Source organism: Felis catus, chromosome B4 (genome assembly GCF_018350175.1).
Source record: "Felis catus isolate Fca126 chromosome B4, F.catus_Fca126_mat1.0, whole genome shotgun sequence".
NCBI lineage: Eukaryota > Metazoa > Chordata > Mammalia > Carnivora > Felidae > Felis > Felis catus.
The window spans coordinates 59,884,006-59,908,670 of NC_058374.1; the positions used below are offsets into that span (position 1 = coordinate 59,884,006).

The 24,665-nt window shown below is 37.8% G+C and overlaps 1 protein-coding gene across 8 annotated transcripts in view; it reads right to left on the reverse strand.

Annotated features, from left to right (window-relative positions):
* The window catches only part of ITPR2 (inositol 1,4,5-trisphosphate receptor type 2), a 489,277-nt gene that overhangs the window by 280,443 nt on the left and 184,169 nt on the right, over nt 1–24,665 (reverse strand). For all 8 annotated transcript variants that reach the window (XM_045061584.1, XM_019834732.3, XM_019834731.3 and 5 more), the window contains 4 exons: nt 21,962–22,091; nt 19,656–19,713; nt 17,992–18,157; nt 16,818–16,991 (listed from right to left, as the gene is read on the reverse strand). In XM_045061584.1, coding sequence (XP_044917519.1) covers nt 16,818–16,991; nt 17,992–18,157; nt 19,656–19,713; nt 21,962–22,091 — 528 coding nt within the window. The remainder of the gene's footprint in view (nt 1–16,817; nt 16,992–17,991; nt 18,158–19,655; nt 19,714–21,961; nt 22,092–24,665) is intronic.

Here is a 24,665-nt window from a genome sequence, read left to right on the forward strand (position 1 = left end):
CTAAGTAGGCTCACATTAAGAACAGAGCCATGTGCATAGTAGATACCCCAATTACCCTTTTGGCAACAGTGATGAAAAATAAAAATGGCTCTCCAAAAGTATTTGCACTTTACTATAATTATTTCCTATCATTTAGAAGAATTTGAATTTATTTCCTCTAATGGAATATGGGAAACCACTTAATTCAGTGATTTTATAGAGGAAGGTAGATTTTTAATTGCATAGCATACACTGTAACATAAAGCAGTAGGTTCAGAAACAATATAGCAAGAATAGTCTAGAAGGATCTAGACATTTCTAGAAGAGTCTAGAAATTGGATGGAGAGCAAGGTTCTAGGCAGAGACTCAAAGAGCGAATACTTAAACAAATACTGGTTCTGAATAGAGCTAACCCCCAAAATTTATCTTGCATCAGTCAAGGAAATGCTTTTATATCAATAGCAAAAATCATAAAGGGAAATAATTTTATATGAACTATATGATGAGTTCAATATTGGCACTAGTTAATGGGAATCTGGCTCCTTAATTTCCACAAGGGTAATCATGCTTGTAAAACAACAACAACAACAAAAACCTTCCAAATCCTACTATGTAGAACTGCCTGCATCTGCAGCTGCATTATTAAAATAGCTCAGTGCATGTCTTCTCTTTGTTCCCACCCCAGTGAAGTTACAGGATGTCCTTCCTCAGCAATGTCGTCAAGCCAGCAAGACTGCAAAGCATTCTGCTCACCATCTGTATCCCTAGCCTTCTCTTCCTGTAACCATTATTCAAATGAATCAGTGGCATCATTTACGAGTCACCATCCTCCCAACTTCAGAAGTCAAATGCCTTCCTTCTCCCTTCCCAGATTCTTCCAAAGCATGGGGGAAAAAAATCTAATAATCAATATTTTTTATTATAATTTAGTTTAAAGCCCTTCATAATATATGTCACCTTCCTCAGACAACTGAATGATAACCTCACTGTGGGATGGCATTTTTTCTCTCTCCCATCTAAGAGTAATGTCATATACCAGTCATTTAGGAAGACTTCTAGAGGGTTGCAGATCCCTAAAATCACTCTAGATCTACTTATCTGACCTTGGATGTAAAGCTAATTTGGACAATTATGGGGTCATGGTTGACAGTTTCTGCTTCTGGTTGACATGTAAGGCTGCTTGAAGACTTGGCCCAAGATCTACAGTTTGCAGAAGAGATGGTGTCCACCATCAATGGCAGATAACTTCCCTTCAGACTTCCTTCAACTCAAATCCAAATACTTTCCCTTCTAGAGGGTAAAAACATATTCCTAACCTTACCCCAAACCCATTTCCTTTCCCTTTGTCCCAAGACAAATACAATATGGACTCATTTGACAGCATTTTAATTAGTATTTGATGATGTTTAATCAGATGTCCTAGAAAACATCCCAAATCTCCTTGGCCATCTATATCTCTGATAAATAAGGTACCAAAAGAGGGTGTTCCACTAGAGGGCACTGGAGGGAATTTAGGAAAACAGGGAATAAATGGATGACAGGTCTTTTCAATGTAAACTCATAGTTGTTTTCATAAAAATGCATCAGGAACCCATTACAGTATAGCAATATATAACACTTTTTACAATACTGTATTTATACTATAATACTTTTTAATATAATCCTCACCAGTGATATAAAACATAGAAAGGACAGGCAACCCTTTTGTCAACAGGGTGACACAGAATAACAAAGCACAGTACAGGAAATGAAAACAGCAATATAATAGAGTCCTTAGAGACTGTGTCTGATACCTGAGATGCTGTGTGAAAGAAGCTTCCCTAGAAACAATCATATCACAACACTCCCTGATGTAGCTGTGAGAAGGGGGATGTACACACAGAATGTAAAGGAAAGCCATCAGCACCTTCTTTTAGACTCACTCTTTAGCAAGCAAGCGTTACAGAAATGTTAGTGCCTGGTCCAATGACATCTGCTCTAATGTGAATGAATCAACTTCTATCATATTCTTATAAGCTACTTGCTGAGGAAAAGAAACCATATAAAAACTTAGAATTCTCACTAACAACTTACATGAAATTGCGAACAAATGGCAAAGTGAAAAAAAAATAGCAAGACGGGAACTGTTCTCTATAACAAGAAGGGAAATACTAAGTTTATCCTAAAACAGCATTAATTTTAAATGTAGGCCAAAAGACAAGAAGGGAAAAGACTCTTATAGTAGAAGTAATTCAAAGAAACAAACTCAGGGGATGTAAGCATTACATTCAAGAATTTGCATTATAACCAAATGGAATGAGGATGTATAAAAGTAGCATTTGGCTCAAAACCAAAAATTCATTTTCGGATGGGTATCTTGTGAAAGGACTTATTTTTGTGGCACTCACCTAAGCAATCACCTTCAGGAGCATTTGCTCAGAGGCAAAGACAGGATATGTAATGTTATATAAACAAATGAAATAAATATACAACAAGGTCTGTGGCAAAATTTTAAAAATGGAGATAAGAAAACAAATTCCAGAAAAGGAAAATTCAGGAAAGCATGCCCCAAAATCAATGGACAAAAGTTCTTAATGCAAATGCCACAGTGTCCTTCATTGGGCAGGACATGTAGGAAGGTTCTGTCTAAAGCACATGGACTCCATCTGTACCAAGCCATGAAAGTTAGAAATTGTACCCGTTGCTTTTGTCAAGAGTTAGTCAATCAGAAGTTTTGCTGAAGAAACAAAGTTAATGTAGAACTATTTTCCTGCTGTGCAGAATCAAAGTACTAGCACTTGGAAAAGCACAATTTTCTTTCAAGATATCCTTCTAGAGGGATCTGCCTCCTTGCCTTCTTGCTTATCAGAGAAAAAAGATCAGAAGCAGTAGGCAAAGAATGGAAAACAGTTTTTGCTTTTAAAGAATAATAGCATATGGAGGTAATAGAAAAACCATGAGACGAGAAAGGTGTGCCCAGAGAGAAATAGAGAAAAAACAATGGAGGGAAGGGAGAAAAAGGAAGGAGAGAAGACAGGAAGGATTTAAATTCATTCTCTCACTAAGATAAATCTGCAAATGAAAATTCAAATACCTATGAGGAAAGTTGATGCTAAGAGAACAAAAATCCTTAATAATGAGAGTGTATCATTCCCAGTGAAATGCAAAATCTTCACGGACTTATGTTTAAAATAATCATAGAGATAAAGTGAGGAATAATGTCTCTCACACCACATGCACTCCTCTGCAGTTACCACATGCCCAGGATGACTCCATAGCATCCCTTAGCATAGAGAAAGAATAGTTTCACTGGGCAAGGGGGAAAGCACAAGCCAAGTGTCAGCAAGAAAGGCACGTGTCCCCCATCCTTCCATCACCCCACGTAGGGGCTGGGTACTATGCCAAACAGCAGCATGGGTCTAGATTTCTGAGCAACTGCTCCTACTCCACCTTGTAGTAACTTCTTATGGGGCAAGTGTGAGAGCAAATCTACCAATGAAGGTGCACACTAACATCTTGGGCACTAGGCTGTCTGGATTTAGGCGCCCACTGTTTATAGGAATGTATCAGGAACACCACCTAGGAGTCCAGAGAAATTGGACAGTTCTGGATGAGGACCAGAAGCCATAGTTCTGCCCATCAGAAGCTGAACTGGGTACAGACACTCAAAAGAGAAGACACTGCCTCCTACACTCCCTACTCTGACCTCCAAAACAGTCCAGCCAGCTTGTTGTCTGGAAATCCAGGGATATTTTTCAGTTAATTCTGTTCCTTACATTACACATCCATTAAAAGAATAGAAAATTATGAAATTAAATGGGCAGATATAAATCTAGAATGCATGGATGTGAAGGGCAATCCTGACTTAACCCCTTTGAATATGTTTTTCTGAATTAATCCCTCTTTCCTATGTTTAGAATTCGACACATATTTGAATGTGATGAATTAGTAATACTACTGATATTTGTCAACTTGTTCTATTCTAGCCTTTAATCTTTCAACAAGGAGAGTATAGTCTTCTAATGCCCTGGAAAATAAGTTTAATAAAAGAAAATATAACATACAACAGGTAATAAAACTCATAGCTGCTAAGGACCAAATCCACCCCATCCTCTGCCCTATTTATAAGAGAATCAACTACAATAATAGGAGAGTTTGGGATCATATGCTGAGATTTGTTAGTATTAGTAGACGGATTGTCAATTCACATTTCTTGCCCAAGGTAAAGGTGTCTTACCATTAAGAAAAAAAAAAAACCTTTTATGTTATGTTATAAGAAACATTTTTTATTACTAAGATGAAGAACCACGTTTAAAAATAAAGAATCACATTAATGTTATCTGGTCTTCTGATATCTAAGCAGGCACAAAGACCCTTATGAGCCATTTTAAAACAATGCTAATCATTCTGTGTTTAGAGCCTTTGTAAAGATTTACTGAACAACAAAGGATTATTATCTGTTTTGGCCTGCTAGAGTGCATGCTGCCTGCTACTGGCTGTTTCCATTGATATTGTGACATATTTCACCCTGTTGACAATAAATTGTCACGAGCTTTGACAGTTGGTTCATTGCAAAGCATAGCTTATTTGGCTGTGTATGTTAGTAACTTTGTAGTTTCTCACTTTTTTTCTCCTTGTATTAGGCTATTATAAATGCAAAACTCTCCTGTCTTTGCAATCTACCCACCTATGTATATATATTTCTACCCCTGCTGCCCTAGTTCATACGTGTATAACCTCACACCTCAATTTAAGCAAGAGGCTCCTACTTGGTCCCCACCTTTAGTCCCTTGTTCTGCCAGACTAAACTTTCCAAGATAGTATACTCACCTCCGAACCCAAGAATTTTCAGAGGCTCCCGGTTTCCAGACACTTCAAATACAGACCACTTATTCCTGTTGAACTCTGCTTCCCTTGCTACTATGAAATCTATTTAATCTATTAGCTAATAATCTATTAATCTATTAGCTAATTAAGTGTTCCCAACCCTTGAAAATAGTGTAGCCTTCTCCAAGTCCTCAGGCCCACGGTGACTCCTCCCTCATTTTTACAAGCACAGTTCAGTATTTAATCATGCATTTTGTCACACTGTTTTGCACACGTTCGTTCTTTGAGGGCAAGAGCCATATCTTGAACATTAGTTCTGATTGCAGATATTGAATTTCAAGGAGGGAAATGAGAAGTTTAGGTGTGTACAAAGGCTTACATAGGCATGATAGGGAAGAAATTGAAATTACACTTTAAGCAGAATGTTCAAAAGAAGGATTTTGCTCTAGAGAGGCACAAGAGTAATCCAACAGAAACAGTTCAGATATGGTCCCCATTGCCTCAAACCTACATCAGTAAACAGATATTAAAAGGACAAATGTATGGGCTCAAAATAAAGAAGAGTTTGAAGAGTTTAAAGAAAACTTAAGAACTGTCCAATATGACAAAGTAGAAGTGTGGAGAAACCCCTCCAAGTACAACATCTAAAAGTGATAGATAAAACCTTTTAAATATCCCATTTTGGAAAAAAAAAAATCCTTTTTTAGTAAAAATAAAAAAAAAGGAAGTAAATAGAGGCCAGAAAACATAAAAATTCATCAAAATTTCCAAGCAGTAGTCAACCACTGGATTCAAACAGGACTGGCCCTCAGGGCATCTGTCCATATCTTATAACCTGGAGACTGAGTTTAAATATGTCTCACTCACACAATGGAAAGCAAACAAAGCCTGAATCCCAAGGAAGACAGGAGTTCTGATTAGAGACCCTGCCTTCAAACCAGGAATCCTTAGAGGAGATATCCAGAATAATAAACCAGGAAAAGATGTGGCCCAAAGAAGAACAAAGGGATACCTGACTTGGCCTTGGCTTGGTCAAAGCCAAAAAAACAAGAATTCTCCTGAGCTCCTGCATACAAAGACAAGCCCATTTTCACTTAAGATTTGTGACTAGAGGGGCACCTGAGTGGCTCAGTCGGTTGAGTGTCCGACTTCAGCTCAGGTCATGATCTCACAGCCTGTGAGTTCGAGCCCTGCATCTGGCTCTGTGCTGACAGCTCAGAGCCGGGAGCCTATTTCAGATTCTGTGTCTCCCTCTCTCTCTGCCCTTCCCCTGCTCATGCTCTGTCTCTCTCTGTCTCAAAAATAAATAAAACATTTTAAAAAATTATAAAAAAAAAAAGATTTGTGACTAGAATTCCCACTATTAAAGGGCCCTCAAAGGTCCAAAGCCAAAAAGATTGTTTAATACAGTTACAAAAAATAAAGCAACCTAAAGTGCCCCACAGAAGCAAATGAAATTTTCTCTAGATTAAACATAACCCTCAGAGGAATTACACATATAAAGTTCCATAGGATATAAGCTCATAATAAATTTTTTAAATTACTAAATATCTAAGTAAACACATTCCCATGGACTCCTGCAAGAGTAGCAAACTTAAAACTGCAAACGACCCTCCCATTACAAAACAGCTACATCCTAGATAAAGAACCTATTTGAAGTACATTTCTGGGCTCACAGAAAACAAAGGAGAACTCCAAAACCCCATCTTCCATCTACTGGAAAAAAAAAAAAAAAAAAAAAAAAAAAAAGAAAGGAAGAAAAGAAAAGAAGTAACCTGAAACCAAATCAGAACTCTAAGCTTCAAGGCAACATGATAAGGTTTCCTGAAGGTTAATGCCAATGCTAGCAACACAGATGAAGTCAGTTCTAAGCAAGTGTCAAATTTGGGGAACTAAACCTGAGACTCCTGCCTTCAGACAGATGTAGGAGAAGAAAGCATCGTGGTCTCAGGCCAGCAGCGACCCCTGGCATCAGGCCAAGGCAATCACAAATACAAATACTCAGGAGGAAAATATGCCCAATTTCAACCCCCATGCCCGAAGTCGAAAACATAAGAGCTCAAATCCCACACTCGAATGTTGACAGCAGCATGATTCGTAACTGCCCCAAACTGGAAGCAACCAAGATGTCCTTCAATAGGTGAATGGATAAACTGTTGTCAATCCAACAATGGGGTGTTATTCAGTGATAAAAAGAAATGAGCTAGCAAGTTACAAAAGGGCATAAAAGAACCTCAAATGTGTACTGCTAAATGAAAGAAGCCAGTCTCCAAAAACTGTATGTTGTGTGATTCCAACCATACGACATTCTGGAGAAGGCAAAAAAAAATAAAGACAGTAAAGAGATCGGTGGTTTCCCGGACTCGGGGTTTCACAAGGGAAGAACAAACAGGTGGAGCACAGAGGATTTTTAGGGCAGTGAAGCTATTCTGTGTGATACCATTTGTGACGTTATGCATTTGTCAAAAGCCATAGAATTTTACAACATAAATAGTAAAACCTAAAGTAAACTTATGGGCTTTAATTAATAGTAATGTATCCATATTGGCTTATCGAAGAATAAATGTGCCATATTAATGATAATATGCCCATGGGGGAAGTATATGGGAATTTACTGTACTCTGTGGACAGTTTTTCTCTAAATCTAAAACTGCTCTAAAAAAGTCTATTAAAAAAAAGGTATGAGCTCATAATCAAAGATGACCAAATATATGAGGAAACAGGCAACATGAGTGAGAATCATAAAAAAATACCCAAGGTATTCTGGTCCTGGAATTATTATACACAGTCTAAAAAATAGCCATATGGAATCACAAAAATTAGCAAGCAACAAAAGATGATCAAAAATGACCAAAAGGATTGTTTTAAAAATCAAATTGCAAGTATGAAAAAATATAATGACTGAAGTTACAAACTCAGTAGGTGGACTGCAGATAAGACATATTTAAAGAGAGACTTATATGAGTCTAAAAAAATTATTCCAATTCAGCACAAAGTCCCAGGTAGGGAAAACATGAAAAGGAAATTAACAGATATTGAAGCAATCATAAATTTTAACATACACTTAATCAGTTTCAGAATTAAAGCACCACTATTCAACAGACAGCAACTTTTCAACAGTACCAACGGAAGCCTGAAGACATGAAATATTATCATCAGAAGTGGGAGAAAATATCTTTCAACCGATAAAAGGTGTTTTCCCAGAAAAAACTAATTTTAAATTTATAGGCATCAAATAAAATAGCCTTAAAACATGTCAACTAGGGGCACCTGGGTGGCTCAGTTGGTTAAGTGTCTGACTCTTGATTTCGGCTCAGGTCATGATCTCATGGTTTGTGAGTTCAAGCCCCACATCAGGCTCTGCACTGACACTACAGAGTCTGCTTGGGATTCTCTCTCTCCTTCTCTCTCTGTCCTCTCCTGCTTGTGTGCATGGACTCTCTCTCTCTCCCTCAAAATAAATACATAAACATTAAAAAAGTTTTTAAAACATGTCAACTATACACAATTTTTTTTAAAAAGTTAAATGGAAGAAAACCAAGCAAACAAAAATAGCCTTAAAACATACAAAGTAAAAATTAATAAAACTACAGGAAAAAAATTCATAAACCTACTATTGTAGTGGAAATGTCAACAAATCTCTCTCAATTATGGATATGTCAAGAAAACAAAAATATTAGTAAGTAGATAAATGATTCAAACACAAGAAGCTTGGGGCACCTGGGTGGCTGGGTTGGTTAAGCGTCCGACTTCAGCTCAGGTCATGATCTCATGGTGCTTGAGTTCAAGCCCTGCAGTGGCTCTGTGCTGACAGCCCCGAACCTGGAGCTTGCTTTGGATTCTGTGTCTCCCTCTCTCTCTCTGCCCTTCCCCCACTCACACTCTGTCTTTCTCTGTCTCTCAAAAATAAACATTAAGAAAAATTTTAAACACAATAAGCTTGACTTACTACCCATATACAAGGAACCCTATGCCTGTTCACATTCTTCTCAAGCCCACATAAAACATTTACAAAACCTGATGGTATATAATAGGCCAAAAAGCAAGTCTCAACAAATTTTGGATAACTGATGGCATCAGAACCACGTTTTCTTGCCACAAGTTAATTAATTAAGAATTCAATAACAAAAAGGGATAAATTTTGTCTAGACATTTGGAAATTTAAGAACTCATTTCCAAGTAATTCTGGGAGAAAGAAGAAGTCATAATGGAAATTTTAAAATATCTAATATTGAACAATAATATAAATGGCATTTGTCAAAATTTGTGGAATGCAGTTCCTTAGAAGGAAATTATACCGTTAAATTTTTTAAAATCTGAAACATAAAAGGTTATAGCAGAATAAATATAACAAAATAACAAACCAAAAGCTCAACAAAGCCAAAAATGGATTCACTAAAAAGGATGATCAAAATATGTGCAATGCTGGTAAGATGACACATGACATTGTACATTTGTCAGAACCCACAGAAGTATACAACATAAATAATGAAATTAAAAGGGGTAAAAGAAAAATTTAACACAAGTAAACAATATCAGGAATAAAAAAGGGGTCTGAAGCTAAAGAGATAGAAGAAATGTTAAAAGATAATGAAAGAATATCAATAAATTTAGGCCAATAAATTTGAAAACTAAAGCATATGGCCAGAAAAATAAAACAAACTGACCCAAAATAGAAAATTTGAATTAATTTATATCCATTAAAGAAATTGAATCAGTAGTTAAAATCTTCCCACAAACTAAATCCAAGGCCCAGGCAGATTCACAGATAAGCTTTGTCAAACATTTACAGAATAGGGCTCAGTCAGTTAAGTGTCTGACCTCAGCTCAGGTCATGATCTCATGGTTTGTGAGTTCAAGCCCCACATCAGGATCCATGCTGACAGCGTGGAGCCTGCTTGGAATTCTCTCTCTATCCTTCTCTCCCTGCCTCCCTCTCACTCATGCTCGCTCTCTCTCTCAAAATAAATAAACTATAAAAAATATTTTTAAAAACATTTATGGAATAGATATCTAATCATATGCACAGAAAGGATTAGATCTTGCAACTCACTTTATTATGAAATCAGTCTAACCTTGCTAGTGACACTTGACAGGAACAGTACAAGGAAGGAAAATTACAGGCCAGTCTCACTGACAACATAGATGTTAAATCCTAAACAAAATATTAGCAAACTGGATCTAGCAATGTAAAAATTATCATCAAGATATATTTATTTTAGAATGAAAGGTTACTATGGTAGAAGCTCTATTTATGAGTCATGCTATTAAAATTAGCAGTGCCTGGGTGGCTCAGTCAATTAAGCATTCGACTCTTGATTTCAGCTCAGGTCATGATCTCATGGTTTGTGAGATCAAACCCCACAAGCCCCACAGCGGGGTCTGCGCTGACAGCAGGGAGCCTGCTTGGGATTCTCTCTCTCCTCTCTTTCTGCCCCTCCCCCTTGTGCTCTCTTTCTCTCTCAAAATAAATAAAAATAAACATTTTTTTAAAAAATTAGCAGATTAGGGGAGGATGGGTGAAATAGGTGATGGGGATGAAGGAGTGCACTTGTGATGAGCACTGGCTGATGTATGGAAGTGTCGAATCACTATATCGTGCACCTGAAACTAACATTACACTATATGTTAAGTAACTAGAACTTCAATGAAAACTTTTTAAAAATTAGCAGATTAAGATTACAGAAAAAGAACATAATCTTGATAAATGCTTACACCGTATTTAATTAAAGCCAATAACCATTCATGGTAAAAATTAGCAAACTAGAAATAGAAGGGGATTTCTATAATTGATAAAGGGTATCTACAAAACAAATGGATAATAAACATTATGTTCAACAGTGAAATATTAAAATTATTCCCTTAAAGATCAGAAGCAAGACAAGGATAGCAAGACATTATCTTTTCAACATTATACTGGAAAAATCTTACCAATACAACAAAGTAAGAGAAAAAGAAATAACAGATGAAAAGATTGTACGCAAGTTTGAACTTACAGGATAGGATAATCATGACTTGCAGTCAAAAATATTTTTAGCCTTGGGGCGCCTGGGCGGCTCAGTCAGTTAAGCGTCCAACTTCGGCTCAGGTCATGATCTCTCAGTCCGTGAGTTCGAGCCCTGCGTTGGGCTCTGTTCTGACAGCTCAGAGCCTGGAGATTCTGTGTCTTCAGATTCTGTGTCTCCCTCTCTCTCTGCCCTCTCCCGCTCGCACTCTGTCTCTCTCTCAAAAGTAAATAAATACTAAAAAAAAATTTTTTTGTATTTTTAGCCTCAGTAGTAGGTATACATGGATTGCTAGGACCTAACTTGCCCATACAAAATTTAACCTAATCTAAAATGGAAGTGGAAGTGAAATGGCCAATAAGCATATGAAAATAGGCTCAACCTCATGAGTAATGCCAGCAAAATCACAACAGAGAAAATATGTCAATGCACCCAATTGTCAGAAATGGAAAAGCGAAAAAACCAGCAGTTATGAGGATAAGGAACTCTCATATATTGCTGGAGGGAGTGTCACTCGGTCTTTGGAAAACAACTGGCATTATTTGGTAAAAGTAAACGCACTAGATGTTTTACACCTAAATATATATCCTGAAGTCTCTTTTTTAATTTTTTTTAATTTGAGGATAGTTGACACACAATGTTACATCAGTTTACGTGTGCAACATAGCGATTCAACTTCTCTCTATATTATGATACCAAGTGCAGCTACCATCTGTCACCACACCACACTATTACATTATCATTGACTATATCCCCTGCACTGTGCCTTTTATTCCGGTGACTTATTCCTTCCCTAACTGGAAACCTAGATCTCCTATCCTTCATCCATTTTGCCCATCCCCTCTTTCTCCCTCAATTTATTCTCTGTGCTTACAGATCTGATTCTGCTTTTTGTTTGTGTGTTCATTGGTTTTATTTTAGATTCCACATATGAATGAAATCATGTGGTTTTTATCTTTCTCAGTCGAACCTATTTCACTTGGCATAATGCTAAGTCCATCCATGCTGTTGCAAATGGCACAATCTCATTCTTTTTTATGGCTGTGTAATATTCGTGTGTGTGTGTGTGTGTGTGTGCGTGTGTGTGTACATGTACATACACCACATCTTTGTATCTATTCATCTATCAATGGACACTTTGGTTGCGTCCACATCATGGCTACTGTAAATAATGCTGCAATAAAAGTAAGGGTGCATATATTGCATATATCTTTTTGAATTAATGTTTTAATTTTCATTGGGTAAATACCCACTGGTGCAATGATTGGATTATATGGTATTTTTATTTTTAATTTCTTGAGGAACCTCCATACTGTTTTCCACAGTGGCTGTACCAATTAACATTGCTACCAACAGTTCACAAGGGTTGCTTTTTCTCCACATCCTTGTCAACACTTATTTCTTGTCTTTTTGATTTTTGGCTATTTTGACACATGTAAGGCAATATCTCATTGTGGTTTCAAATTGCATTTCCCTGATGATAAGTGATGTTGAGCATCTTATCATGCTGTTCATCTGTATGTCTTCTTTGGAAAAATGTCTACTTATGTTCTCTGCCCATTTTTTAAGTAGATTTCTTTTTTATTTAGAGAGAGAGAAAGAGTACGAGAAGGAGGAAGGGACAAGGGAGAGAGAGAGGGAGGGGGATGGAGAGAGAGAGGAAGAGAGAATCTTAAGCAGGCTCCATGCTCAGCACAAAGTCGGACATAGGGTTCAATCCCATGACCCTGGGATCATGACCTGAGCCAAAATCAAGAGTCAGATGCACAACTGACTTAGCTGCCCAGGCACCCTGGTCCTCTGCCCACCTTTAATTGGATTATTCAGTTTTTTGGTGCTGAGTTGTATAAGTTCTTTATGTATTTTGGATATTAGCCTCTTAACAGATATATCATTTGCAAATATTTTCCATTCAGTAGGTTGCCTTTGTGTTTTGTTGATGGTTTCCTGTGCTGTTTAAAAGCTTTTTATTCGGGGGCACCTGGGTAGCTCAGTTGGTTGAGTGTCCGAGTTCTTGATTTCAGCTCAGGTCATGATCCCAGGGTCGTGGGATTGAGCACCATGTTGGGCTCTACACTGAGCCTACTTAATATTCTCTCTCTCTCCTTCTGCCCGTCTCCCCTGCTCATGCTCGCTCTCTCTCTCTCTCTCTCTCTCTCTGTCTAAAATAAAAGTAAATATAAAAGCATTTAAAAAAATAAATATAAGCCTTCATTTTGATATAATCCCAGTAGTTTATTTTTGCTTTTGTTTCCCTTGTCTTAGGAGACATATGTAGAAAAATATCTACAGCCAATGTCAAAGAAATTACTGCCTGTGTTTTCCTGTAAGATTTTTATAGTTTCAGGTCTCACATCTAAGTCTTTAATTGGAAGAATCTCTTAAACATGTGCATCGGGTGACATACAAAAGTTTTCAAAGTAGCATTTCTTTTGGTAGCAAATTTTCTTTAAAAACGCTAGAACTTTAAAGAATGAAAATGTCCACCAACAGTTAACTAGATAAACATGTGCATAAAATGTAATGCGCATTCTAATATATATTAGAAAAAAATCAATGGGTTACAGCTATATATAAACAAGGATGGAGGACAAAAATATACCCAAAACAGACTAAATGAAATATTTTTCATATTTTTTTGTTTTATTTATTTATTTTTTGAGAGGGAGTTTGTGTGTGTGCATGAAAAGGGGAGGGGCAGAAAGAGAATCTCAAGCAGGCTTCATGCCCAGTGTGGAGCACCATGTAGGGCTCCAACTCATAGATTATGAGATCATGACCTGAGCTGAAATCAAGAGTCAGACACTGAAACAACTGAGCCACCCAAATGCCCCCATGTTCCAGAAATACAAATATGTGTGATAAAACCATTAAGAAAAGCAAGGGAACAATCATAAACTCATGAGAATGATTTCTTCTGGGATATGGGGAGGGACTGCAGGGACTCCTTACTGGTAATATTCTATTTCTTAAACTACGTGTTCATTTCAGTAGAATGTGCTACCTCAAGAGCTACTGAATTTGCCATCACAGAAGGGTGGTTTGGTTTTAAGAAATATCTCATGTGAGGTATTCAGAGAGAAAATAAATATCACACAGAAATTGGACTTGATACCCCTATGAGTATATTTTAACCCTAAGATTTCATAATTCGATATCCATCATAGTCAACAGCACAATATGCTGTACATAAAAACCAATAATAATTATAAGAAGCATTCACTGACTACTGACTTTGGCAGATGCTGTCGGTTGTTCTTTCCTGATAGTAGATTTCATTTTTGTTCTACTATCTATCCTTTCCCACTGTAATTTAGGGGAGGGTATCCTGGAGATTGAGGATCATCTATTACTTAGTCTGAATTAATCTTGTAATCCATTGGTTTAGAGGTAAACATGTGGCCCTGCTTTGGTCAAGTAGACATGAGATAGAACCTACTAAGGGATGCCTGGAAAAGGTTTTCTTGCTCCTAAACAGGAGACTCAGAAATGCATGAAAATCATAGATACCCCTTCCTGGTGTTGTCACGCAGGGGCATAATGTCTAGGATGCTGCTGCCATGATGCAACCATGAAAAGACCAGTCTCAAAATTAAGTCTATTTGTGAATAATTACCACACTGAGAAATGAATGAATTAAAGCTGGAGCCTTACTTCTTGACGTGTTGGTAGATAACATGTCACCTTATTGTTTATATTTTGCCACCGGAGTCCTATTCACTGACACGCCTTATGCACAGCTTGCTCACTTAATCTTCACAGTATTTCCATGAGCTAAGTGCCATTATTGTGTCCACTGAATAGACTATTAAAAAAACACTTAGGGAATTAAAATAAGTTGCCCAAAGTCACACGTATACTTGGTGGCAAATTCTAGGGCATCTGACCTCAAAACCCATGCTCTCAATACCCTATGCATTCAAGGCCATCTTTCTGTGTCTGTAAGGGCTGAGAAGAAAATCCTGATAGACGGGAGTGTTCCATTATCTGGTCACATGTTTTTTCAGGTGTGAGTCAGTGGCGCTGGAGCAGCAGTGTCGGCAGCAACCAAAGAAGCTTCTTGACCTCTGAATCGTAGCTACGACTGTTTGACCTTGAAATCAATAGTCCAGGGGCAGCCTCCGAAGCGTACGCCTCCAGACTTTTCAAAAATACAACTGCTTGTATTAAATCACTTCCTGCTTCAAGTGCCTAAAATTATCACCATTTTCTGAACTGATAAATCCTGTACTCAACAAATAAATAAATAAATTCCAGCTTCATTGACTTATATTCGTCTGAAATCCCTAGAAAAATAGATTTATAACCCACACGGAATGCAGTTTTATTTTGAAGGCATCCTCAATCAAACACCTTCTCCTTTCTTACATCAAAACATTGCTTATTAAACTGAGAAGGGGGTACCATGGATATTCACTACGATAGAGGGTCTTTCTCTACTTCTTTCAGTAATTAGGAACTTAAACTTCAGACCAGTGACTCACATCTTTCATGGAACATCTCACCTATACTCTTAACTGATTTTTTGCAAACTTTTACAAAGAGCATAATGCTTTTATCTCTGGTTTAGAGCTGTTCTTTATTTTTAAAAATCCAATGTTCTGGAAGGGGAAGCAACGTTATATTTATTCTCTAGAACATGTACAAATTATGTATTTGCAAAAGGAAGAGGTATTCCAACCTTGTGAAAGCATAATACATCTCTTATTACCTTTAAATATTATATCAGAAAGCGCAGTCTTACATTAAAGAGCCTGGAATGTACCATCAGAAAGACCCAGGTTAAAATCTCAGCTGAGTCACGCAGAGCTGCCTAATAGTGACGAAATCCTTGGGTTTTCTGAGCTCCAGCTGACTCATCCTTAGAAATGTGATCTAACTCTCTCCAAAGTTTGTTGTAACATACAAAATGAGATACTGTGTATGAAAATGTCTGCTTTAAGACTTGATGTATAGCAGGTACTAAATAAATACGAAATGTCCTCTTATTTCTTAAATATGCTATGGAAGAACTCTACTTCAACAACAACAACAAATCTGGTCATGAAAGAAATTTATATGGAGTAGAAATTCTACATTCCAGTGACTTACATTATAAAATCATAGAAAAGGGTGCTAACAGATTCAGTAAAAAGTTTTGTGCAGATTAGTGGTAAGTAGTCCTGAGACAAGGAACCCACCAGAGGAACTTCCCTTTCCACATGTTGAGGACTCAAATTATTTCCCATTCCATCTTCACCTTTCACTACACAATACTTTGGGTATTCCAACAAACAGAGAAGCTGTGGTAGGCAAACCCTACCTAAATAGTCTACATTCCTACAGATTAAAAAACAACTAAATAAAACACTAGATAGGCATTTAAGAAATAATATCTTATCGATTATGATGTTGGCATTGGTCTGCTAAGTGTTACCATTAAAATACAGTTTTAAAAAATTTAGATGGTTATTTAGTATTTAGTGAAATGTGAAAACAGCAACTAATTAACCCACTGAAAACTAAAACCTATACAACAGAAGACTTAGAATCACCATCTTACCACTCTTTAGAGCAAATGCAGAATTTTGCTATTTTCATGCTGTCACTAAAGCAGATTGTTCCAGTTAGCTATTTTTATGTATTATATAAGGATATGCAATAAAGAAAGGAATAAGTTACAGGTGGGCAGTAAACAGCCACGGTGAATGGTGGTGACAAAACTTCACCTCTTTATTCAAGTCTATGCTTAGGACCCACTCCTTCTTTGTCCATCTCACTCCATCCTATTGTCCTGATTCCTGGACTGTCGGACGTATTGTGAAAAGGAGAGAGAGTGAAAAAGTAGGCAAATGAGCTAAGAAGTGATAGCAATTGGCGAGAACTAATTCCAAAATACAGGTGTAGGGAGTTAACTGATTTGGCAAATAAAAAGTTGATGCAGTATTACTCAGAATAAAATTTTCCTTTATGAACAACTTTGGCTAGATGGCATATGACCTGAGAAATTGAAAAATCATTATTTCCAAGAATATCTTGCAAACGAACCTCAATTGGCTCTTCACCACCTTTTACTTGACTTTCACCCATTTCTCCATTCTCATAGCTGCTGCTCTTCTCAACCCATAACTCAGATTTTTCTACAGTGAGTCGAAGCTGGTCTAGATCCGCCTTGATCTGCTTGTAGTTATCTACATCTTGATTGGACACCAGCAATTGCACCTGGAAACAGAAAACTCTGAACCCTTAATGTACTTAAGGAAATTCCTTCATTCCTATTTCAGTTATGTCAAAAATCCCAGGTCCTTTAAGCTGTTCCTCAGTTGAAGTTTCATGTTTCTAGAATATTTGTGGATATTTTAGATGTATATTGAGCATGAAAACTTACCTGGAGGTATCTGTGAACACTAAGCCAATATATAAAGAATTATAAATTTTTAAAAAGTGAGTCCTAGCAAAGTGCTAAGGAGTAATGTAAAATAAAAGATACCTCAACTCTAGTTTCACTGCTAAAGTTTATTTCTCCAAGAGTCTATGTGATTGAAAAGAGGTAGAAATACAAAAATAAATGGAAGAAAATTCTGACACAGCCTAAACCTCATGGTATAAACTTTGATTTTATTATAATTTATGTGTATTATATGACATATCCAAATATATGCATTATTATGTCTATTTGCTTAGTCTTGGAATTATTTCATATTTTAATAGATTCTTATAAAACTTCCTAATGAAGATCAGCCCTTTATTAAATAAAATAAATATTAGTGAAACACATGTAAGCACTTAGGTATTATTCATGAATAGTCTCAAGATTGATGTCATTCAGATGACAAAGAAAAAGATTTGATCCAAAACAGTTCCTTTCTTTCACCTGTATACATTTTGTCCTATCCAAATTTATCAGTAAAGTCTGGGGTCAAAATAATAGCCGTGGCAACAAGATTCCTAATATGGTATTACCCCCCAGCACCTTCCTAAATCTTTGTGCCTGTCATTTACATTAAAGACATTAACTGAAAATCACTCGTGGGGAACTCTTCCTAAAATAGATCATGTCTTGGCTTAAGACAAGGCCACATCTATCTTTAAAAATAGAAAGCATCTCCAGGAAAAGCCTCACAGTCTCATTAACTCTGCAACCATGAAGTCAGGGTGGATGTTATAGACAACATTTTCGGAGCTTCCGCTCTGGCACCATTGAGGGGCTACTCAATCTTACCTGTTTAAATGCCTGTAAAACTTCGGCTCTCTGGCTAAAGTGCTTGAACAGTAGTTGCAGGGCCCCTGATAGCAGAGGCGGGTAGTCGTGCATGATCAGATGAATGAGGACCCGTAAAAATGTCCTGCCTCCTTCATCATCAAGTTGAACTGGATTTTTCTCCTTTCTATAAAACCAACAATAATTCTACAATAGCTTATATTTACATAAAATCTATTCATAAGTGGTGTTCAAATTATGTATACATTCTCAGAGCTATATATTCCTTTCCTCCCCAAAAAACTGGAAAATAAAAAGCAAAATAATTTTACACTTTTCTTCCCCCCTCATGTAACTGATCAAGAAACAAAGCACAAAGAAAAGCTTGTGTATGTGTCCACGAAAAGCAGGGGTGACCAACCCTCCAAATATGTCCGAGATGGAGGGGGGTTCCCAGAACGGAAGACTTTTCAGAGCTCGTACTGGGAAGGTACGAGGCCAACCAGGATGAGTTGCTCACTTCGACATAGACAAAGGCTAGAAATCTAAATCGATCCAAAAAATCTCGACTCTAGTACTGAGAAGAGATACTAGGAGGGATGTACAGCAACAGCTGACTTTCCCCAGAACCCTAGAGACCCCTCCACGACAGGTAGTGACAGCTGGGAGAAGGACAAGGGCGTACACCCACACACACACATGTGGACACAATCACCAGAGCTGCTCTGGGTATTTGCTATACTCAGGCACTGGGCAAGACCGCACTGGAGGAAGAGGTCCATTTATTTCAAGGTGAAAAATCATACACTGATTTATTATCTATCTCTTCTCGGGAATAATGAAATACTTGAATAGGAAAACACAATAATAACAACAACAAAATCCACCAAAACAACATGAAAACAAAGCTAAACCAAATGTTCACTAGAGATAAAAATCCTTTTTGGTTCCCTTGATTCTTCATTCTTGTTTGTCTTTCTAACCAAAGAAAATGCAACAAAGGGCTTAGTGTGAAATTTGTTTAGTTTCTCATGGCAAACCTATAACAGAAATGAATGCTAGAAACTCAGTAAGTTGTAGCTTAGACATTTCAGGTTCATTTTTTTTCCTTTACTTTTCTTTTTCACTGCTATTAGTTTTCATTTCTGAAAAGGAAAGAAGCAACTTTAAAACAATAAACGTCGGGGCTCCCAGTAACAAAGGAGGGTAGCCATGCCAGAGGCATGTTTTCTTTAATCATGGATATTTCCAACAGGCAGCAAATAGCTTTATTTCTCACAAATAGTTAATGATAACATTGAAAGAAGTTACTTCCTTGCCTCAAAATTTTTTTAGATTCAGGCAAGCGATGTTTTGCAAGACACAGCGCTACTGATACCAGGGGACTTAAAGGGCATTCGCGTGCTGTCATTATTTGAGGGAAGAAAAGCAAAAAGAATTCAGGGAAAAGTTCAATACACTGATCTCATCTCTCTTGTCTTTTTCCCCCTGGCCTACCTAAAAGAAAAGCTAGGCTTTCCTCTTCTACAGTAAATTAGCAGCTTCATTTCTGGCAGAAATTATGTTGCCAACAATAAAGGATCTAAAATTAAATAAATATCGGAAGGTAAACAATAGCAAAGTATCAATAAAATTCTAAGCAAAAATCGTATTCACAAGATAAAGCCACAGATGTGTTACTATACCTTCCAGCAAACATCGTTTCTGCCTGAGCTGCGATTTCATCTATATCAGGAACAATCGCTACAAAGACAAAGGGTAAAATCCATTCTTTATCTTATCATAATTAGGAGTCACAATATTTATATTGATATTAGCACACCTAAAAATATTTTGCCTTCTTTCCTTCCTGCCAGGAAAAGTCAACAGTTTAAAAAGCTGCAATATAATTTTACTTACATATCAATGTTTTAAACAAAGTTTACATTTTGAAACATATATTGCTACAAAGATATATTTAGATCAGAAAGCACCATTTACAAAGTTGCATCACCTGTATAAACATATATATATGCATCAGCTACACACACACACACACACACACACACACACACACTTACATAATTTAACTGGGTGATGACGTGGAAGGACATTTTTTAAATATGTTTTGTAAAGAATCAAAATATAGCAGTAATGAACCTTGTAACTGTTACGGTATTTCCAAACAACATGGTCCTTTCAGACATGCTCCTCTTCTACAATTCCATCCCTTCTTCTTATGGGACATTAATTTTTTTTATGTGAACCAATCATGATTCCTCACCCGTCCTCACCACCAATATTTTGAAGATATCTTTCTTAAAATAACACATTTAAATAAGTACATTATTTATTTCTCATCCCCAAAGCACAAAACAAAGCAGAGCAAGAAAGAAAGAAGAAAGAAAGAAAGAAAGAAAGAAAGAAAGAAAGAAAGAAAGAAAGAAAGAAAGAAAGAAAAAAGGAAAAAGAATTCTACCCAGAAAGCTCTCTCTTCCAGACTCAACCAATGAAAGAGATCAGGTAAATCAGAAAGAACTGGTTTTCTGGGGGTTCCCTCCCATACTTTACTGACACTTGGAGCTTCTATTTTCAGAAGTCTGGCTTCTGAGAGCCAATAATTTTTATGATACTGTCAATGCAACCGCCAGCTAGGCTCTCTGGTTCAGCCCCGTGACTCCTGGAAATGGCCCTCTGGGGTTCTATACTTCTGGGAAACATAAAAACAATACTGTTGCAAATGTACCAGAAGTGACTTCTCACGTAGGCAAACTTAACCCATCTACAGAGGCATGCTGCCTTCTGGATGGTTCTAAGGAGTCGGAGAGCAGGACATTGGTCTACCACTCATTTTTTTTTAATTTTTTTTAACGTTTATTTATTTTTGAGACAGAGAGAGACAGAGCATGAATGGGGGAGGGGCAGAGAGAGAGGGAGACACAGAATCGGAAGCAGGCTCCAGGCTCTGAGCCATCAGCACAGAGCCCGACGCGGGGCTCGAACTCACGGACCGCGAGATCATGACCCGAGCTGAAGTCGGACGCTCAACCGACTGAGCCACCCAGGCACCCTGGTCTACCACTCATTTTAACTACACACTTACAATCACGGAATCATTCCTGCCAAATCGAATGACAGGGAAAAGAGAGGAGGTTCCCTGACACTTTCATACTGGTTGCGATTAGAAGAACAGTTCATATTTGTACACAAATCTGATCCTCAGAAAAAGAATTCAATCACCTGGCTAAATCTTTAATACAGTAGTTTCTAGACTGCTGTTACTGGCCTGACCTATTCAGAAACATGGAAATGTAGTATTTCTTAGGTTTCATAAGGTATTCTCTACAGTCACAAAATTTTTACAGTAATTCTTACGCTCTTTCTTCACTATGCTCCTACACACGGAGATAAGAGTGGTTTTCATTCTTACATTTTTAAATGCGAAAAACTGACATACGGTACCAGTTCATAACCATGCAAAGTAAGTGCACGCACACACACACATCACCACCCTCATTCAGACCTTTGGGAGATACCATGTCTTTGTTCTTGAGCTGGGCAACAGCTTCCTAAAAACCACCTTTCTTCCCGAAAGCTACATTTCACACTGCTCTTTGATCAAGCAAAAAAGTCTCCCTTGGACTTTCACCAACACGGTATGGTGCTTACAAGATTCAGGCCCTGAAACTGGAGAGACCTCTGAGGGAATCCCTCCTCCACTACTTTCGTGACCTTTAGCCAGTAATTTAACCCATCTGATCTCGGTTTTCTTATCTGTAAAGTGGCACATAAACAGTACCTCTCCCTCATCGAATTGTGAAGGCTACAAAATTAACTGCATTCTGAGGACTTAGCACCAAGTAACTGCAAACATCCTCCAAGACGTTCTAGGCTCTGTCTCAGTTCCTTCATGTCATTGGTGGATATGGTTTCTGCATTTGTGTCTCCTAGAAATATTACTGTGTCTTAAAATATGAACGCTACGGGGTAAATATTGTCACAAAGGAGGTACCTGATGGTAGTAACGTATCTGGAGAGCCACTGGCAGATGCTTCAGCGTTTTCATTGTTCTCTCCAAATTCCTTCTTATATATTGACAGCATATATGAGATCCTATAATCCAGTCTGACACTCAGGATAAACTACAAAAGAGCATTAAAAACATAATTTTATTAGCATCATGTTTAAAACGACAGTTCATTACACCAAGAACAACGTAACTATTAACATTTCACACGAACTAAGTACAAATCTCAGCTCTTAACACTCCAGTTGCATACATGCTCATCAGCCATAAAGCTAACAAGAGTGATGCATTTCCATTAGCCAATGTCAGTAAAATCCCAAAGCAGTTTTTTAGGAAAAAGAAAACAATTCCCCCATGATTACTCTGAATATTCCAGACCAAGGTATCCAATGAGTCTGGATCATTACCTCTGGAAGAGGTAATGATGACTATTTCACTGAGCATTTTACAGAGGTAACGTTGGCTCTGGGAGGAGACTGCTGGTGCTGTGATTTTCATTCACGCACAGAGAGGCTAAACTTCCAGGTACTATGGTGTGGATTCTGGCTCTACCACAATCAGTTTGGGATCTAGGCTACAAAAGGACAGCTGAGGAAGCAGCATCCAAATATACCATGGATTAGCTTCATTGGTGCTTGCTTTCCCTTGGATTGTATTGTTGACCTTGCCTCCTTAACTAACACGTTGAGAGACACTAAGGGAATAAGACAATAAGGTTCCTGCCTGTGCTGGGTACTACGAAGAATGCAAACACTTGAAACCCCTGCTCTCAAGAAGCCTATGCCTGAATTGGGAAAACAAAATATAGCATGGTTAACATAATTAGAAAATTATCGAGGGGTGCCTGGATGGCTCAGTCGATTAAGCATCCAACTTCGGCTCAGGTCATGATTTCACAGTTCATGAGTTCAAGCTCTGTGTCGGGCTCTGTACTGACAGCTCAGAGCCTGGAGCCTGCTTCAGATTCTATGTCTCCTTCTCTGCCCCTCCCTTGCTCATGCTCTGTCTTTCTCTGTCTCTCAAAAAATAAATAAAAACGTTAAAAAAGTGTCAAGAACTAAATCAGGCTGCACAGACTTCAGTGGAGATCAGAGAAAGAAAAAGTATGTGCTACAAGATTTCTGAGTGGAGAAGGGAAACAATAAAGAAGTGGTTTAATACGAGGCTCCCTTCCATCCCAGCTTGCCTGAAATAAGCCTAGTTTAAGCTTTTGTTGCAGTAAAATTACTATTAGTGCCCCCTACACTCTCAAAAGAGCCTCGTTTGGACAGTAAACAATAATGGACATGTATGGTACCATCTGACCTGATCTCCTACCATTTCTGTGACTCCTGTATCACACCCCTCCCTCCCTAGTCCTTCCCCCCTCCCTTCTTTCATTCTCCCTCTCACACTGCTCTGTTCCAATAGCACTGGGTATTTCTTTCTTGCCTTCTCACATTTGTTCAGTGTCCACTTTACCTTGAAAATTCTCTTCCACCCAGAACAACTAGCCTTTGAGATACCCTCCAAGATCCAGTTTAAATCCCTTTTCTAAAGAAGATTTCCCTGGTTCCCCAATCCAAACCAACTGTTCTCTTTTTTGCTCACCCAACCCATTATTTACACCTATCTGTCTCTTGGCTACCTAATACATCTATTATTTATTCTCTGTCTCTCTGTCTCTGTCTCTCTCTCTCTCCTCTGCTAGCCGTCTATGCTCCTTATGGGCAACAAACATGCTTCATGTCAATAAACATTTGCTTAGCCAGGTACTAAGAAAGGTACCTGAGGGTACAAAAAAGTTGCCAAGGATATAAGACCTGCCTTTGAAGAGCATATAACATAGAAGGGTAACAAACACCAAAGAGTCTCTTTTACGAGCATGTGGTGAGTGCTAAAATACATACAGGTTGAATGGATTCTAGTTAAGGGGATTTCAAAACAGGGGACAGATTGTGGGAAAACAGGCTGAGAGGGGGCCATTGGATTTGGTAGCCTTGAGCAGAAGGGTGGGGACAGAAACTGATTGCAGGTGCTTGAAAGGAAGGGTTAAAAAAAAAAACTACGTAAAGAACAAATTAATAAGACACTAATTGGTGAAACACATTACATTTTCGTTGAAGATTAGTGCTCATAGACTTGTATTTTATTTTATTTTTTTAAATGTTTATTTATTTTGAAAGAGAGAGAAAGGGAGTGAGCAAGAGAGGAGCAGAGAGAGTGTGAGACAGAGAATCCCAAACAGGCTCTGCAGTGTAAACACGGAGCCCGACGCAGTGCTCGAAATCACGAACCATGAGATGGTGACCTGAGCCGAAACCAAGAGTTGGACGCTTAACCCACTGAGCCATCCCAGCACCCCTAGATTTTTATTTATAAATAGAACCAAAATAAAAACTTTCATCTTCCAATATATTTAATTGTGAAACATAAATGGAAGGGAGGAAAGGGGCAAAGGGAAGAATAAAAACAAATGCAGAGAAAGATAGTTGAGAGAGGGCCAAAGATAGAGAGAGAGAATGGAGAGAGAAATAAAAAGAGAGATACATAAAATATGGGGAAAAGAAAGGAAGACCCTGTGAGGAGGAAGAGCTGGCAGGAAGCAGGAGACTTGCGGAAGGAATGTAGCTACAAAGAAATTCTTGAAGAGGTGTTCTAAGAAAGAAACGTATTCAAGAGCAGCACATAGGAACGCAGACAGAGTGAA